Source organism: Manacus candei, unplaced genomic scaffold (assembly GCF_025592945.1).
Source record: "Manacus candei isolate 608988 ecotype Guabito, Panama unplaced genomic scaffold, ASM2559294v1 h1tg000025l, whole genome shotgun sequence".
Classification (NCBI taxonomy): domain Eukaryota; kingdom Metazoa; phylum Chordata; class Aves; order Passeriformes; family Pipridae; genus Manacus; species Manacus candei.
In genome coordinates, this window is record NW_026138073.1 from 5,563,100 (window position 1) to 5,582,603 (window position 19,504).

Here is a 19,504-nt window from a genome sequence, read left to right on the forward strand (position 1 = left end):
ATCACAAGGCTTTGGAAACAGGTTTGTGCTTTGTGCTGCTGAAGAAATAACAAACCTTGGTGGGGTGGGTTGGCCCCAGCTGGATGCCAAAGCTACTCCGTCACTCAACCTCTCATTCTGTTTTACCAACATTCGGATCCTGCTAAAACTGGTTGTTCCTATCAGAAGTTTGTTGAGGTTTCTTGGGGTTTGGGTTTTTTGTTTGGTTTTTTGTGGGGTTTTTCTTTGTTTTATGTGTGGTTTGCTTATTTTGGGGGGGTTTGATTTGGGTTTTTGTTACAAGTTTACATATTTCAGTAAAGGTCTCCTGACACATAGCCCTCAAGTAACTCATTTACTATTTTAAAACAAATATATCCAGGTAGGAATCCCACTACAATCCCCTCCACCCTCCCAAGAAGCTGCAACGAAAAAGGCACAATTAGATACAGTCTAAACAACTGCTGGAGCCAATGATTAATATTAGATTGCACAGAGCTTCACTGCTGATAGACAATCATGCTTTCCCTGGAAGAGGAGAACAGTGGTGCTGTGCAAATCAGAGCTGAGTTTACATAAAAATGACAAAAGCAGATGCTATCACTGAGATAAAGAAACATATTTCTAATACTTTGTAAAAAAAACTCCCAGAAGCAACTCTCAAAATAAAATTATATTTCAGTCTGTGTTTCTTCAAGGACAGCAAACTAAGTGCTGCAGATGTATATTAAAGGAGGAGTATTGGTGTCTGACTTGGATAACTGTCACCCTGACAAGTGAAATGGGCTCATTCAATTAGCAAAGGTCTTGAGATGACTGAAGTCAGCAAAACACAACAGCACTGCAGACAAACATTGGTTTGTTAAAGCTTTGCTTTCCCTCTCTGTGGGCCCCTGCTTCTTTCTGAATGGATGAAGAGAGGCCATGAGCAGGGCTGTGCTGTGGCTGGTGCAGCCTTGGCCTCATCCAGAACACAAACAGAGCAGAAGGGAAGCCGCAGGTCAAGCCTTGTGTTCAAACACAGCAGAATGGCAGAAAGGCTTTGCCTCCTGCACCACGCTGACAATTAGCGGGCAGTGATTCAGCTTTCTTCTGAAAGCAAGAGAAGCAAAACCAGCCAAAGTGTGCTTTTGCCCAAAGAGGGTAAACCTTGCAAGAAGTTGTGCTTTTAATACACATCTCCTTTGTTTTTTGAAGCCTCTTTTTCACATGCATTTAGTTCTCAATGACCAGCGTGTGCCACCACCAGCACAGATCACAGCTCTGTGCACTCAGCCTCAGGGACAGGGATTTTAGATCTGTCTTGTTCAGCTCCTCAGTTTTTGGTAGGGTTAGGGGTTGTCTCAAAGTCCATCCAACCTTCTATAAAACACCACCTTATCCAGGGAGTCTGAGAGCAATGGACTGGCTTTTTTTGCTGTCTCATAGCAGGTGAAGGAGGAAAAACCCTGATGTTCTGCCCCTACTCTCTTAGTTATTTATTTGAAATGGAAAACTGAAGAAGTATTGGAAGTTACTCTCCCTACCAGTCATATCTTAACTCCACAGCTCTACCTTGGGAAGAAAGATGAAGGGTCAACTCTACAGCAGAATGCAGTTTCTGGTTAGAGATACTCTGAATTAAATCTATGTAAGGAAAGAAGAAGTACAATCTCTAGACTTTTTTTACTAATTTAATCTTGCTTTCTCCTTGCTGCTCTTTCAGTGTTTATAAATTTGTCAAATTGTTTCAGATTTTGTTTTCTTTTTTTTTTCCAGTTAGTCAGAAGAACAATGGAGTTGTTCTAAACTAACTTCAAAATGTAAATACTGCACCAAACCAACACTTGATATCTTGCTTTGGCTGTCACATAGAAAAGAATTATATTATTTACACTGCTTTAGTCACACAACGAAAGGAACACTGCTTTGCAAAGTGTAGACTGTTACCCTGTATTCCATCAAACTGCAAAAATAAACAAACAATTGTCACAATAGAAAAGAAAATTTGCTACAATTACTCAAGCACATGAAAGCTTATCTCCACAAGAGATTCAATGAGCATTTTTCACATTAATTTATCAGTACAGATGGAATCAAATCCTAGTTTGATTCTCAAAGCCTACCAAGAGCCTCTGAGTATGTTCTGCAAGCCAGGCAGTGGGCATCAGCTGATGCTCAGTCATCTTTCCATTGCACAAGAGGAAAAGGACCCTCTGGAAAAGGATCCCTTGCCAGGATTCCACAGTCCAAGCTGGTGGCCCCCATCTGGACTGGTACACTGGACTCATGCTGTGCCTCTATGAAAGCACAGAGTCCTGACAAGGAACAAAAATACTGGTCAATAACTACATAACCTCTGAGCTTCTGTGTTGCCAAAACAAAGATAAATTATGGAGAAGACCTTTCCCAGGTTCCAACAAGTGAGAAGAAAAACTTCTGCAGTCAGCTTCCACAGGTGCAGCCCAAAAATGGTCATTAGTGGGGAAGGACATGCAGGACCCTAACAGCATCTATCCCAAGTGTGTGGGTGTTCCCACACCTTTGACTGGACCAAACAAGACATCATTCACAGGTTATTTTCCATTCAGGATTCCCAGATCACAGTCTTCTTTTGGGACAGAACTAGGTCTTTCCCCGGAGCAATTTATGTCTTCAGAAGCAAGCAAGAGATTATGATTAAGGTGGGGTTTTTTTTATAATTATAGAAAATGAAAGTTTTCATGCTGCTGTAGCTGGCCTGCAAGTGCACTGAGATAGCAGTAGGCAGTTAATATTTGCAAGTCAGACACATTTCAAAAAATGCACTGAGTTATGCAGAATCCATGTTACACTGCCTGTGAAGGATTGGAAGCACAGCACTAAACTCTGGTGGGAAGTGTAGTCTTCAAGTGAGAAACATAATTAAAGAGGAGTCTTTTTGTCCTAGGAAAAGCCCAATCTCGTCTTTTAAAAGAAGCAATTCAGTAACAAGTGGGAAGCTCTACATTTGAATAAACCCTGCACTGCCTGTTCAGCTGAGAGCCTGGACACAGGAAACATTCTTTGCAACAGCACAACTTGTTTGTCAGTTGAGCAGCAGTAAGTGAACGTGAAGGCTCTTTACACCTCCCAGCCAGGGCAGTCTGATAGATTACAGCTTAACCACCATGGAGGCTAAGCCAGTGTGAAGTTGGTTTACAGCAAAGCACTTGATTCCATGAAAAGAGGGAGCTGAGAGGCTCCATGATCCATCACCCAGCTCACAGCAACACTTGCACTTGCACATCAAGCCATGCCAAGGACAGAGCACCAGGGATGGGATGCCTGCTCTGGGTACCAGCAGGGAGGACAGTGTCTGGCAGCCACCCTCTCACTTAGAGAGGCCAAGTTAGGAACAGAGTAACAAACCCTCATTTGTTTACATCTCAGCTGCCATAAAAATGATCATGGTGGAGATCTGCTCTCTCAGATGGTCTATTCCAGTGCTGGATGCTGCACAGGGGGATCGACTGTCCCTGAGTCGGCCAGAAAGAGAAAGAAAAGGACCAAACAGAAAGGCCACTGTTGGTTGGGTCCCCATAAAACTATTCTGTCTGTATAGCAATGATGATGTTCTGAGACCTGTATGTTCCATCAGAACATGGAATAATCTCTCCTGATAAAGGCATATTTGAGTTTTGTTCATATTTTTGTTGGGTTCCTATATAAAATCCGGACTTTAAAGCACCTGAAAATCAGACAGGACACAGTTTACAGTAAGATCTCTGAAACTTAAGATGCTAATTCATATACTGTGTTATTCAGAGAAAACTATTTTGCTATAGTTACATTTAAAAGAAGGTTTGCATTTTCAACTCTGTATGAGTTTTTCTCCTAACAGACTTTGATTCACAGACTCTGTCAGGACTAAGGGATAATCTCTTCTCACCTGTTAAAGAACACAGCCCCTCAGATGTAGGGAGCAGCATACTAAAGACATACAACCCTCCTCAGAAGGACTTCAGTATAAATGTGATACTGCTTTGTAGCTTGTTGCCATCTCTAGACACTATAGATTACACCTTTTCCTTTGATAGACTAGAAAACAAAAAAGGAACATAGGAAATAATTTGTTTTACATAAGAACAGGGTTTAGGGGGGACTTGCACAGCCTGAACCTCAGAGGATTAGGACTGGTACAAAGAACTGCTCGATCCCACCCTGCTCATAGAAGGTACATCACCACTAAACGCTGCAGCAACAGGCAGTTCACAGCCAATTAAGTGCACTCTAAAAAGTCAGGGAACTCTTACTAGAGGAAGCCATCAGATAATTTACAACTGAAGCAGAATCCCATTCCCTTTAATTTGCACCTATTTTTATCACCAGCATTTGTTCATTTTCAGAACCGGTCCTGCTCAGTCAAGAATTTGCTTTCCAGAGTCTGCACCACCCTGTCTGACCAACCTGCTTGTGTCTCTGGTAACATCATGACCTCAGCAAGGGGTCTTGACTACAGTGCAGCATGGTAACAGGGAAAAATTTTGGGGGGATGTAAGGGATGAAAGTTTGGTTCCAATACAAATACACGAAATCAAAGCATAAAAGCAGAGGGGGAGGAAGTAAGAAAACAAAAAACCACTATGATAGTAATATTGCCTTGCATACACTCTGTAGAGACAGACACAAAGTAGCTGTGAAATTTTTTCCATTGGAATATTCTGATCAACATTATTTCCTATGAGTGAAAAAGGTTATAAATTATATTTTTCCCGATTTTTCTTAGAAAACACTTTAACTGTGGTGTCACCATCAGGAAGCAGGAAATGTATTTTAGCATTTCAAATGTTTTGATGAAATAGCTACATTTTGATTCTTTCTAAATAGAAATGTTTTAAACTATTTACTTCATTAAAATATCACTGGTGTTCTAGTTGAGATGAAATCAAGTGGAATTTTGTTGTTTAAACATCACATCAAGGTGCATTGACTAAGAGGAGGAGGTTCAGAGAGCCTTTTCCAAAAGTGAGAGCCATAGGAGCTTACATAAAGGAAGATTTAGAGAAAATAAAGGAAACTGATTTAAAGGAAAGGAGACAAATCTAGAAATACACAAAACAGTTAAAGGGAGGAAAAAAAAAAAGAGATTGAAACAGGGTGAAAACCTACAGAAAACAGCAGGTTATCTGCCTAGGTTGTGGACCTTACACTGAATTACAGCACCTGTGTTTGGTGATCTCCCAAGGGTGGTTTGGGATGGTTAGAAATACAATGTGCTCAGGATGCTCACTGTTCACAGTCTCCTCCCACTCAGGGGGTCTCAAAATTCCCTTCCTACAACTGTGTTTCAGCTCTTCCTCACACCATCCTTTGAGTGGGGAACTCGGCAGAGCTCACCTTTTAGGACTGAAAAGAGTCCAACCAGGCTCATAAAGGAACTGGAGTAACAATGACAAGCATGAGATAAATATCTAAAAACTGCTGTCAACTCATTCAATTCAGCCTGTTATCAACAGTAGGAGATCAGTATTAAACAATTTCCCAATTCTGCCCTCGGGGAAAGAGGGAAATGCAAAACATTTCCAAAGAAGACACTGAGGAAGATACATTCCTCCTCAAGAGGATTCATTTCAGTATCCTGCCTGGCAGCTCTCCTGACTCCCAGTGTGCTGTGATAGGGATACACATGCTGGAGGATCGTTTATGATTTTCTCTTTTTTCCAGCTATGAGCCCCATCCCTCCCCTCTGCTGGGCATACAGACAGGTTTTATTAGACAGAGGGAAGATCCTGTTGGTGTGTAGTCCTGGGAAAGCCATGAGCTCCCATGGACACTTCCCCACTTCACTGTGCATTTCCCTAACGTCTAAAGATTTCAGTATGAGGACAAATGTCAAGGGAGGGCACAGAAAAGCCTCGTCTTGCTCCTAGGCATTGAATAATCTCATTTAGGGACAGCTATCAGTGGTGGTTTGGCCTTGTTAATTTTCTCTTCCTAAGTCAGCACTCAGACACTCACAGCCTTGGTCTACTGCTGTTATCAAGGCATTTGCATGCACTAATCCATGACAAATGGTTTCATTCGATGCACATCTGATTTCCTTGCCTGCCAACTAGAAAGAGATAATAGAAATACCAAGAGAAACTAAATTAGAACTAAAGGAGTCATCTATTTGTTGAAGAAACTCAAAACAAGGTTAAGATAAACACCACCCAGGCAGCTGACTTGATGGCGAAAGTGCTGAGATTTCAGCCTTGGAAAGACAGTTTCTAATTACCTGAGGGAACAAAAATGCTGCATTTTAAAACGTCACAAAAAGAGGATATTACTACAGAAATAATTATACTACAGATGTGGGAGCTGGTTTAGACAGTCATTCTCTGTCAGATTCTGCCCTGGCACGCTGAAACCAACTGCAAACTCAAAAACCTCTGTTAGCTTCAACTCATCCTTTTTTTTTTTTTTTTTTGTTTAACACACAATAGCAACTTCTGGCTGACTGACTCCCCAAATTTGAAAGTCTCCCATGCAAGTAACCAAAAAGAGGGATTTAATGAACTAATGGATAGTCACAGTAAACAGTGGTAGTGTAGCCATAGCTTATGATTTAAGCAAGATTTCCCCACCCCCAGATCTCTGCTGTTTAATAAAAGCTGTATCCTTGTCAAAAAAGGCAACTCCTGTAAACATTAGACTTTCTTTCATTTCAGTGCTACTCTAAACCAAAACAAGAGCTGGTGCCAGCCAGAAGGACACACAGGACCTTCCTCATGTTCACATTGGTTTTAGATTTGAAGTCTGTGAGGTCTTGATTCCCCTTGGGAAAGAAACAGCCACTGGCAGATCTAGAGTTATACTTTCACACAGGATTCTGATGAATTGTTTTGGGTAGCTGCTGATACCTTACACAGCCAGTGAGGAATATCAGGGCAAAAGTAAGGCATAAAGATATCAAACTACTTTTTCAATCATGGTTTCAACTTAGGAAACTGATTCTCCATTAAAAAAACCACACAAACAGTGAAACCACCGACCAAAACAGAAAGACCCTGGATGTTAAGTCCTCAGAATTTTTGTCTCAGTTCTAATTTTAATATTAAAACAGGAAACAGAAGTTCAAGACCTTCTGAACTGTAAAACTAGTCAATTTTCAAACATATGATGGAAAACATAGAAATTATTATATCATAGAAATACAATGATATACTGTATTAATAAAATTATAGGAGGTATTTGCCTTGTCATATTTTAGTGTTTTACCATACCCTCCTTACCCACACAGCACCTTTAGCCAGACGAGAGATGCATTTTTCAAAATACAGTGTTCTGAACACCCTACTGCTATTTTCGGTATTACTTGATCTCATTTCCATATGGTTTAAGGTTTTATTTAAATTCAGAATGATTCAGAATGTGAACATTTACTTCCTACTACGTTTATCTAGGCAAACATATACACTAGAGATACTTCTCAACTCTTGAATCTGTTCAAAGCCACAGCTGTGTTATTGGTGGTTCCTGGGCAGCATGTAGGGAAAGAGGTGTTAACCAAAAGGTTCCTTTCATTTGTGCATGTTCTTTTAAGAAACAAACATATAAATCAATGAAACCGATTTTCCAAATAAACTGTCCTTGCTTGCTCCCAACCACTTAATTAAACACCATTAACTCTAGTTTGTTTTGGCAACCAATTAATGTCATGATCAAATATAAATAGACTCTGCGAGAAAAGATTATAATTAATAAATCCTGAACAACACAGTACAATTACACTGAAGCCCTACTTGCCAGAAATATTTAACAGCAGTTTTGGAGAGCATTAATGAGGACACCAAAAAAATAATAAAAAGTTTTATCAGAGTGTGTGCAGTTTAGAACCTGAGGCTCTTGCCTGCACTCAGGCTGATCTATAGAGCCTTTGGCTGCTGACATTATTTACAGCATAGAATATCACAACCCCAGGTTCCCCATTTTCCAACAGACTGACATGTATGCTCACAGGAGTTTTCCAATCAAGTTCTTCATTTCATTGATATAACTTTCACACAATTTCACTGCAAAGTGTATTTTGCTCATCATGTTTTAACAGGTTCACAATGAAGGCTCTTGATTCAGATTTGTCATTTGCAGAAAACAAAATTAATCCAGTAGGAGCTTTGGATTATGCAAGAGGATGAATTAAAAGCATTCTTTGATCTGAACCAACAGCTCCCCTAGTAATCAAGAGACAAGGATCACTACTTAAGCTGGGGTTTAATTGCCTATTCATTTAGTGAGAGTTAAGGTGCATGATATACACTAAAACTTCACTGCTCATGGAAGAAATATTTATGCACAATTTCAAGAAGCACCCAGCACATGTGGCTGGGAGGAACTGCTCGTGGAAAGCAGGTTATTCACCTTGTAGCTCAAAGACAAGACACCACAACAAGAGCACCCACCTCAGATAACAGATTGGCTGTGTACTGCACTTCACCTGGTGATTCTCAAGGAATCATTTTCACATCATCCAAAAACTGCTCAAATCCTCCATTCCTGCCATCAATTCAGTTCCCAAGCAAAGCTGTTCTCTCAAAGTAATATAAGGATTACAGTGGAATACTAGGACACAGTTATTGATTAGCATGACAGCAACAGTGATCCTGCACCTGCTGTCACTGAATTGACCTTTCAAGAAGGGCAGGGACTGGTTTCTTTACCCACCGTGAAGGAAAAGGAAAAACCGCTATTCCAAAACAGATATAGAAGGCGAGAGAGAGATGTCAGAAAACAATCTTCTAAATAGAGCGTAGAAATATGAGTCACAGACACATACATTGGGCTTTGCAACTCCATTCAGCTTAATTTACACCCCCAATTCCCCACTGTGCATCACTGACTGAGTCTCATAAATTTAGAATCCAGCGGCGCTGCAGCCCTCGTGGTCCCTACCTAGGGCTCCATGAACAGAAATCTCCAGCATCACTCCCATGCAAAAGAATAAGTTTAGCTGGAGAGAATCTGCATAGAGCATCTGAAAACAGCAAAAAATGCTGAATCCCACCAGGAAAATAAATCTTGCTCACAGCAAAGCTTAGTTTCACAACATAGCGGAAACAAAAACATTCAGAAGGAAACCACGAAGATTATAGACAAGATAGGATAAAACAATATGAAACTTAATGGAAGAAAACACATCTGTCTTATGAGGAAATGCACTTGGATATTGCCTTTTAAAATATAAATGAGCCTTGGATAAAATAGGCTAATCATTAAAGGCGGGTTTCTGATGCTATCAGCAGAAATACTTCAGCGCAGAGCAACACAGTTTGCTTTTGGGGCTCATATTTGTAGGTGCCAAATTTTCCTTGGGACTTCACCACCATAGTATGAATTCTCACAGTCTTCAACACCATGACGGAGAGCTCCAAATAGTCCCTGCATGACTCACCCAGGCCCCAGGGCTGCACTTGGAACTGGAGGCTCAGCACAGGGAGGAGCAGAAGGTGCTTCCGAGGCCAGTGCATCAAGAGGTGATTTTTGATCCCTATTTCCCTAGAACAGCTTCTGTCACACCAAGAGGGATGTGCTTTGCACCTGCCTGAGTGTCTGCCTGCAGAGGGGTCTGAGGGACAGCTAAAGTGGCATGGGATGGGGACGGGAGCATGGCCAGCAGGAAAGGGCAGAGCAAGGGGACAGAACCAGGGCACTGGCACTGCCCGTGTGAACCACACACGAGGGAGGCACATCACATCTCTCCAAATATCACCATGAGCACCCTGCCACTGCTCTTTTGCACCAGGTGTGCTGCGAGGGTGATCACAGGGAATGCTGCCCTTCCTCCAGCAGCTCCCGTGGAGCCTTGCTGGGCACAGCAGTTGCTCAGTGCCCCACTGCACACCTTCACAGTCCATTGAGCTGCAACACCTGCTCCCCCTCAGGTTGCTTCATCTCCCTGGATCAGAAGTAACAAGGCATCACATTCAGCAGCATGACTGGTGACAGCTTTCCTCCACCTGCAAAATTGCTGAGAGCCTCACAGCTGCACTCCCTTCTCCTCCTGCCTTTGACCATCCCATGAGCTCTGGCTGCTCCCTGGTACTACCTCCCTACACTTTTTCCCTTTTACTTCAAAGGGCTTCTGTGTCTTAAATAACAGCTTACAACCCCCCCCAAAACCCCACAGCTAACTGCCTGCAAGCACACCCTGTAGCCATGCCGGGTTTGTTTGGGAGGTTTGATTTCTCAGAAAACAAAACAAAAAAAACATAAAAAACCCTAAATTACAGGGTACAATACTTCTGATAAGGTCTGCTGCTATAAACAAGTGCATCACACAAGCACAGCAGGCAGTTCATTGCTATCATGCTGCTTAGAAACCCTACATCATCCTTAAGTGTTGAGTTGTTACATCAGTTCTCTGTCCACACAAAATACATGCCCACATACATTCAAACATATTTTTTATGTGACCAGGAACACAGCAGGTACCTCCAACTTGGATTTCTTTACTTAGCAGTTGGTAGCTTCACATTCTCAAGAACAGCCTGTGAAGGCCAGGTGTGTATAACAAAGGCATCACAAGAGAGATGATTTCCAGTGAGTGACTGGAACAGCTCATTACGAGCAGGTTTTTCTGATCATGAACAATCCAGGACACTGTTGTGCTCCCTGTGCATTTCTGGTGTAAGTGAAAACCGAATCAGACCTTAGGGCTTAAAAATTTGTTCATTTTTATAAATACAGCAAGAAACACTACTTGTCACCTTTGATGCCCACAACAAGATCTGCTGGATACTGGCTGTGTTGCCCCATGGCAATTTGGACGTTGTGTACTGAAGGCAACAGTTTGCATTCACACCATGTGATTAATGAAACACAATTCTTGGTAATCATAGAAACTGCATACTTTTACATATTAACTACCTGGTCCCAGACTTGCTTCTATCAATACCAGGAGCAAAAATCCTGCTGAATTCACCTTTCAAATCTCAATTGTTCTACAAAGTAACGACACATTTTGTTTACACTTTTCCGAGGAGTTAGATCCAAACCAACATTCTTCCCAGTCTGTTTCAAACTGAATAGCCACATATATGGGGCATATGAATAGAGCAGACCTTTTGAAATGTGAAAATATGCAATTTCCCCCAAGGCTATAAAAATCAGTGGGAAGGCCAAGATCAGAACTAAGACATTTTTTGCTCACAGCCACAGACTCCACTTTCTGCAAAATGCTGTCTACTGAGAAACATGCTCAGAGCATCCTTTGGTTGATGTTCCTTGTTAGTTTGTACAGAATTGCTTTGAGACTGATTTTTCCACCTCATGAGATGAAGTACAGAGAAACACTTCTTGAGATGATTTTTAATGGGCACATCATTAACTACTGTCACAATAAAAGGCACTTTATGTTTAGCGTCATAAAATTCCAGCCTTGATTCTCTCCATGATTTTTTTCCTCTGAATAGGCCTATTTTTAATTGACATATTTGCTACAGTAGGTACATGTTTCTGCTTGTGTCTGTCTCACATCTTTACACCGTGTACAAGATTAACTTAACATGTACCTAATTAATTTTGCACAAACTTACAGGTGAATCCTATGTCTTTTCAAAAGGAACACATGGCCAATGTTGTGCACTGTGATTAAATAGCTGATGCATATAATACCTTGTTATGGAACACAGCCAAAATTTTGTCAAAAATTGCATGATTGAAAGAGTGGTGTTTATTGTGGTTTTTTTTTAAAACTTGAATCCTGTACTTTGCCGATATCTTGCTGTCTCACCAAATGCCAGCATCTACTTCCTACCTCTGGGTAGGGTCAATCCTGTCAATCAGATGATCAATGAACTATCACAGGCACTCAGATAACTCTGCAAATCACAACCTGTCCACTTTAACCCTCAGGCCAATTTAACAGCTCAACTCTGTGTATCTTAGAGTCTAAGAGCCAGTGTGGAAATCTTTTCATTACCACTGTTTCTTCTTAAATCACACAGAAATGACACGCTTGGAAAAAAGATGGAGATTTGTTTCCACATAAAGTTATTTCCTGTGAATGCTTTCACACATCCTCTGCCTAACATGATTTTCATGAAAATGAAATATTGTCATAAAAAACCTGCAGGAAGCCATGTATATTACCCAAGGGGAATTACACTGCAATGGTGTTCTGCCAGTTTACTCTCAAGTCTCCTCCTCCTCACCCATTCAAGTCAAAAGGAAAAGGCACCAATACTTAAGGGTACTAAACAACAGCATTCAAACTTCTCATCATGTTAATGAGACAAGGAAGAATTAATGAACGAGCACAAATAACATAGCATCGTTCATCTTATAAGCAAGCAATATTCACCATGCCCTTACTACCTGTGCCCACCTGCCAATGTTTCACAGAAAATAAAGCTACAGTCAATCAAAAATACAGTCAGTTAGAGCTGTTTATAACATTTGTTTCCAGGTTCATACCTTCTGCTAAGCCATCTAACTGAATAAAGAAGTGCTGAATTATAAAAATGAAAAATTATACTACACTAAAAGGAGGCTTTAAGCTTTTGTGATTGCACAGTGTGTGGAAATTTAGCTCAGCCCATTCAGACACTTAAGAAAGTTTCAGAGGAAAAAAAAAAAAGAACAAGCTCAGAAATCTCTGGTGATAAACTAACATTTTTGTATATTGCCCTTGATTTCCAGAGTTTCAAAACTGGATTACTGCAGTAGTCCAGATGAATACATTCACTGTGCTAATCCACTGAGTTCACTTCAAGTTTATTATGCTAAATACACACCAAGAGGATTTTATCTTTTACCTGCACCTTCCTGTGCTCAGTGAGACTCTTCTATTCATCAAGTATGAGAAGCACAAAATGGGGTGAAACCTGCCTTTTTAATTATCTTGTACCACAGTGGTCCCACAATGGAGTTGAACTGCTTAAATTCTCTTATTTTAGAGCATCTCGTTACCTATGGAAGACCACAAACTGAAAGAAAAGGTATGCTGAGCATGCTATTGATTACAGCTATATTTGTCATGATTCAATAAGTTGAAGTTTCATATACCAAATATTAAATTACTGAAATTATATCCTGGCTCATCTGCATCCATTTTTGTTCACTTTTATTTGGCTTACACAGTGACTAACCAAAAGTAAACGATGCATTTCTAATATTATAAGTATGAAAAATAGGGTGTGCTCAGGGACTGCAGTTGAATACATTAAAATCACTCAGTTTGCTAGTTAACATATTTCCATCCCTTTTATGTACAACCTTTCACATTCAGTTGGCAGACTGAAAATTCTTGGCCTTATAAAAAACACTGTCCTGATTTTCTGTTGTGACAGCAGAAATTGTCCAAAATACCTAACAGTTTCCCTAAAGGACACTCAGTAGCTGGTACTTCCCAGGTGCAGCACAATCTGAATTCGAGGTGAACATCATGTCAAATTCCACTCATCTGTCAGTGTAGTGGATTATTTCTTGAGAGACTGAAATTGGCTGCCTGGGATCAGAACACCATCAATCTTGTTCGTGTAGGGTGTGGAGAAGCTGCCTGAGCCAGGCTCGCAGGAGGGAAAGCTTGGCTGCTTCTAAGTAGGTGATGAGGCAGCTGTAAAACCTTCACTCTATCTGTAGCACATCTCTGAGTGAAAGATTTTGTCATTTTTCACATTTCCCCAACATTTGGTATGCATTCAGTGTCTTGCTGTTCTTGCTTCATAAAAAAGGTGATTTTTCAAGCTTAGGCAAATGTTGCTGAGCTCTGGATGTGCCCAGCTCTCATTTTTTCTCATAATGTCACTTGTTTCAACTGATTCCCTAAAACGATATTACATTTTCCTTTTACATATCTGTTTAGCTGGGCTGGTTTTTCCCCATTTCCTTCACTAGGGACAGACTCAAATAACCAGCAGCATTACTGACAATTGCACTGTAATAAATCTCTGCAAGTCCCAAATAAGACCCTCACCACTCAAACTTCAAACACTCTCAAACTTCCAGTGTCAGCTAGTAAATACTTTTGGCTAAACTGATGTTTTAACATGGGTACTGAGAGCTAGGCTAGCAAAGATTTTGCTCTATTCCTCTATACATTATATGCTTTATTACAAGAAAGCAAAACAAAGCCAATATCTGTGACTTCTGGGTAAGAAATGTACTTGGGAAACTTTGAGTTTTAAGGTTACTAAAGCCTTGTGATTCAAGACCATCTGTCTTTGAAGGGATGTCATGAGATCAAAAAACATTCAAGTATTAATTGCCACACTGTTAAATGATTCATCACTGTGAGTTAAGATTTTCCATCTTTCATTTCTATATCTCTTAAAACCTTTCCCACCTTTCTTTGGATCCAAATTTGTTAAGTGACATTCTTGGCCCATCTAATTTTAACCAGATGATAATACTGTGCTAGAATATGCCAACACCTCAATTTTTAGCATAGCACGTTCTTCAAAGTGCAATTAACAGTTGAAAAACTTACGTGATCTATTTCTATTAATAAAAACACAATAAAACCACTGATGTGCTGTCCCTGCAGATCCAACAGTCAAAGTCAGCTCTGTTCCCCACTCTGATTTATAGGCATTTAACTCCATTGAAATACAGTCCCAAATTCTCCTCTGGGCTGCACTTTTGTGACCCCATCAATTCGCAGAGGTAAACTTGAGAACCTTAAAATAAGTGCATTTATGCAAACATCTGACCTCCAGTAAACACAGGTGACTATGAGTGAGATTTGGTGCCAGTATTTCAAGGAACAAACCCATACCCAGTTTGGGTCAGATAACTGCAGAGTTATCCAAACCTGTGTTGTCACAATGTCTGAGTTACACACCCATTCCAGAACTTCACCAGGTGAGGAGAAGGGGACATAGAGATAAGGACATAGAAACTGAAAAGTTATCCAAAATGGGATGCCTGTTTTGGGAAATTGTTAGAAGATGACATTAAAGGATGACTATTCCAACATTGGATTGGCAGAGCAACAACACACATTAGACTGACCAAAAAAAACAGATGCTGTGCAATATAAAGGCAAGCAACTCATAAAAGTTAAATGATAAAAAGATTTTTGATCACTCAGTCATTTATCAAGACAGACACGAGCACGGGCAGAGAACCTGCAATCTCACGGCACCCCAGAGCTGAGCTCAGTCCTACCTGGTCTGTGCAGGTGATGCTGCTGGAAAGTGTGATGGAGGGACCCCTGACAGAGCAGCATTGCACAGGCACTTATCCACAAATACAGGACCCAGGACATTGCAGAGACCACTGCCATTCTCTAAACAAAATATTAGACAGACGTTATTACCCAATGCCTCGCAGTACACAGAATAGTCAGATTCCATTACAACAGTATTTTTTTTTTCCTTTTTCACTCCTTTTGCTAAATTTCTTTTGATTATTATTCTCCCTGCAGGATGCAATTGTTATACAGCAAAGGTCATGCCCAAAAAGGACAGCTGAGGTAACAAAACATCACGCAGGAGCCTGGATAACTTTAATAATTCAGTTGTAAAAATCAAACTGTAATAATCTGAGGACTAAAAAAGCCACAATGTAAAAAGAGGTTGGAAAACATTCCCACACTAATCCATAGTTGCATTTACAAGGGAGTTAAAAAATATACATTACATTAAAAAAAAAAATCACAGTGCCAGCTGAGAAACACATGATGCCCAGGTAGTATCAAAGCTACTTTAAACACATTACAAAAAGGCATAAAACATCCTCAGCTATTCAAGATGAATTGCAAAAATACTCCATTCCCAAACTGGATGGTTGATGCTGACCCAGAAGCTAACAGTTTATTGTTTGTTTCTTTACTTTTGCAAGCATTAATTATTAATCATGCTTCTGTCTACCAAACAAAGCAATTGTTTCTCAAAATTACATTCTAATCCTCAGATGAAATCGGCTTCCTTTTGTTCGACCTGTGCGTGCACAGGGTCCAGAGTATGGCAAGACCGAATTTCAGATGGATTCCATAGAAGATTTGATGCTTTCTCAAAGCAGATTGTGTCAAAATTTTAATAATATTCCTGTTGCAGAGGGAAAGAGCAATTTCTTTGTCTGCTGGTGCTGCTGTACTTGGCCACCCAACACAGACAACCATGTTTTTTCATACTTGTGTTCATGGCTGTACTAACTGGCTAAATTTCCCTCTGACTTGTTAACTTCAACAGCTCTTTCTCAATGCCTGCAAGGACTGGGAGGTTTGCAAGGCTCAGCTACGCTACACATCGTCCAGTTCCCTTAACAACACCTTCTGCTGCATTTCATATTGCCAAATTAATCAAACTTCAGGCACTCTCCTCGTTCAGCCAATGACGGGATGCTATTCTCTATCTAATAACCCAATCAGCTGAACATCATTTTCACAGAGCAAGAAAGACTTTGAAAGATTAAATCTCTCACATGGAAAGACGATGTCTTTGCTAAAAAAAAAAAAAAAAAAAAAAAAAAAAATTAAAAAAATGAAAAGTCTGTATGTGATATCAGGGGGATTTCTGCAGTATGAAAATTAACAGTATTAAAATAGTGAAATACAGTGGTAATAAAATATATGCATATGATTTTTTTTTTGCCCCTGATTTTAAAGCAGCACAGCTTTTTAAGTCTAATTAGCTAAAAAGAACCACATAAACTGACAAGCATAATTAATAGAGAATACCAAAACATTATTTTGATCAGCATGAGGCTCTTCCTTTCTCTGTACTGAGTGCTTGATGCACTGCTTAGTGTATAATTAATTTCATTTCCAGCTGTTTGCTTTGCAGTATATAATGCACTTTTTCTCCTCTCTTTTTAGACCTATTTATCTTGCAAAATAGATTCAACCCCCTCAGACCAGGGAGCTCCCAGTAGGCTTCCAGTGTCTTCAGGAATTAACGCCTTCTTGTCATATTTGGTGCTCCTGTGCTTTTTATACCACAAGGTAAGAGGGGAAAGGTGAACTCTCACATAGGGATATTTCAGCTATTCGGGTTATTTAAACTGAACTTTAAGAATCCCAGTTAAAGAGCAAAGTAAAGCCAAACTTCCACAGCCTGCTAAATGCTCCTGTGTCTTTCCTCATCATATTCTTAGCACATGGACAGCAGACTTACTTAACCCTCTCAGCCTTAATTATTAGCTTTTTTTTCTTTGTACAGAAAACCTCCCTCAAACTGCACTATTTCAAACTACCTTTGCTCAAACACCAGCATTTCTCACAAACATTTCTTCATGCACTTGTTTGTGAGCAAGGTGCTGTCACATACACACTTTTACATACCGATCACCTTATCATTAGTAAAGAAACACAGCACTGAGTATTTTCCACTTATTATCTGATGAGTTCCAGATCTGCTTTCTGAATCTTAAATCCCGAAGAAGCTCCTTACCTGAGTAATCCAACCAAGAGCAGAGCACTCTAGTAGTGTTCATCGGAAAGATCTAATACTTTTTTAAATCCATCTGTATCACAATAAGGGATTTTTTTATAGCTTCCCAATAATCTTCTTTATCAGGATTAAAAGTAGGAAAAAAAAAATCTCTTTTTCGTTACAAATCCTGTTTCCAGAGTAAAGAAGACATCTGAGCTCTCAGACTCTGCCGTCAGAAAAGTGGCCAAGGTTTGAGGGGTGGAAACCTTCTCATTTTCACCTTTAAATCATCTCCTAACATCACCTTCTGCTTGACGAGACCTTTGAAGTGATCTTGAGATAATTTGCAGCTTCCAGGATACTTAAGGACGAGGAGCAGTCTGTGTGTGAGGGCAGAGCAGCCTGACTCCGGCGCGGGCAGTGCGGGGAAGGCGGCGGTTCCGACACTGCTCTACGATGCTGGAAGTACCGGAGCCTATTTCAATACATCCCTGCTCGGGAAAGTATCACATGCCTTAAAGCGACACAGCCCTTGGTGACAAGCCCCAGCCAGGCGCTCGCCAGCGACTAGAGCTGCATTTAAATACCGGCACTGAGACTGTGCCCGGCGCGGAGGAGCCGCCGCTCCGGCTGCGAGAGGCAGCGCGAATGAATGGGCAGGAGGGTGGACCAGCGCCGGTGGGAAGGCAGAGCTGATGGAGAGGTGAGGGACTGAACAGCCAAGGAGCGATCTGGGGACGCGTTAATTCCGCCGGCAGAGGCTTTATTCCCCGGCGTTGTTCTTGCACTTATTCACAAGAGGCAAGCGAGACTTAAGGGAGTCTCCTTTCTTTCACAGAGAGCAGCACATGCTTGTGAACGGGGAAGGGTGGTGCAGGGAAAGTGCAGCAAAACACACGGGAGTACAGGAGATTCCTACACGCTCCCATGGGCTTTCCAACACCTTGCCACAACTCTGAGGGAAATCTGTCCTTCCAACTCCATTTCCAATGCACCTCGGCAGACAATGGGGAAAGAGTTCTGATTTATACCTAAATGCTAAAGCTCAGCTACGCCAGATTATTTATTACAGTTATTTATTCTCCACATCTTAAGTGGCCATTTACAGGAATGGAGTGGTTTCCTCTCCCTCTTGCACCATATGTAATTATTTTTTAAAGAGCCACTGTATGGACTCAGTACATACCATTCATTTGGCATTGCAACTCTTACCTCTGCCTACAAAAGAAATAAGGCTTAGAGATAGAACAGAAACTTCCATTTTAAGAGCTCAGGATGTGTGCTGTAGCACAAGGTGGGATTTTTTTTTCCCTTGATGAGCTGTGGTAGAAGTGTGTGCCACCTGCACTGCTTACCAGCACCAGGCACCAAACAATAGTAAATAATAACAGTAATAAGTACCCTTACTCCTAAGTACCTCCTTCTCAGCACCCAAGGACATATATCTCAGTGGAAACTCTCACTGAGAGGTGCAATGAGTTTCCTTGACAGATCACACACTCCTTCAGAGCTGCTGTACTTTATTGGGCAATACATACTAAGAACCTGGCCCTGCAGACCGACAGGAACATTATACTGGTCTCTGCCACAGTGTTCAGAGCAGCTCTTTAATATAGCCTTAAAACAGTAAAGCAGTGGGTGGCAGGTGTGTGACAGTGACACAGGAGAGCACTGGCACACAGCCCACAGTGGGCTCGTGCCAGGTCCCTGAGCAGAGATGGGAAAGAGAGGGTGGCTCAGGACAAGCCTCATGGTGACCAGTATGGTTGGGGATGTAATGATCTGCTTAATAAAGGTTTTCTTGTTTTCCTGAAGAATTCCCTCAGACACTGGAAGAAGGCCAAGAACTGGGGCAGTTACTATTTTCTGGCCTGAGAAGGGTCTAGAAGAGTCAAAAAAAGCAGATGACAGACAACCAAGTACCATGAAGTACTGATGAGCAAGATACCTGGGCCTGGGATCAGGCACAGCCCATACCAGGAGGTGGTGAATAGAGGGCTGCTGGGGTTTGCTGCCAAAGCCATAGGGAGGCTCAAGACTTTCCCCCTTTCCATGGGAATACTGGGAGCTTTCTGCAGCACTGAAGAGGGTAGGTGATGGGAATTTATTTTAAAATAACACCTGTTTAAAATATGTTCCCTTTAGGACTTGTGGGAAAGATAGAAGGGAAAGGGTAAGGAGGTAGGAGTTGTGAAGAAAGATGAGGGAGAAGGGCCTCAAGAAGAAAAGAT

At 41.1% G+C, this 19,504-nt stretch overlaps 1 protein-coding gene across 2 annotated transcripts in view; it reads right to left on the reverse strand.

Annotated features, from left to right (window-relative positions):
• TAFA1 (TAFA chemokine like family member 1) overlaps positions 1-18,077 on the reverse strand; it is a 216,560-nt gene extending 198,483 nt beyond the window's left edge. The window contains exons 1-2 of one of the 2 annotated variants that reach the window (XM_051788842.1): positions 17,292-18,077; positions 15,067-15,187 (exon numbers count right to left, since the gene is read on the reverse strand). In XM_051788842.1, coding sequence (XP_051644802.1) covers positions 15,067-15,184 — 118 coding nt within the window. In that variant the 5' untranslated portion in view covers positions 15,185-15,187; positions 17,292-18,077. The remainder of the gene's footprint in view (positions 1-15,066; positions 15,188-17,291) is intronic. The other variant, XM_051788841.1, reaches the window with a different exon arrangement.
• Between the last annotated feature and the right edge of the window lie 1,427 nt (positions 18,078-19,504).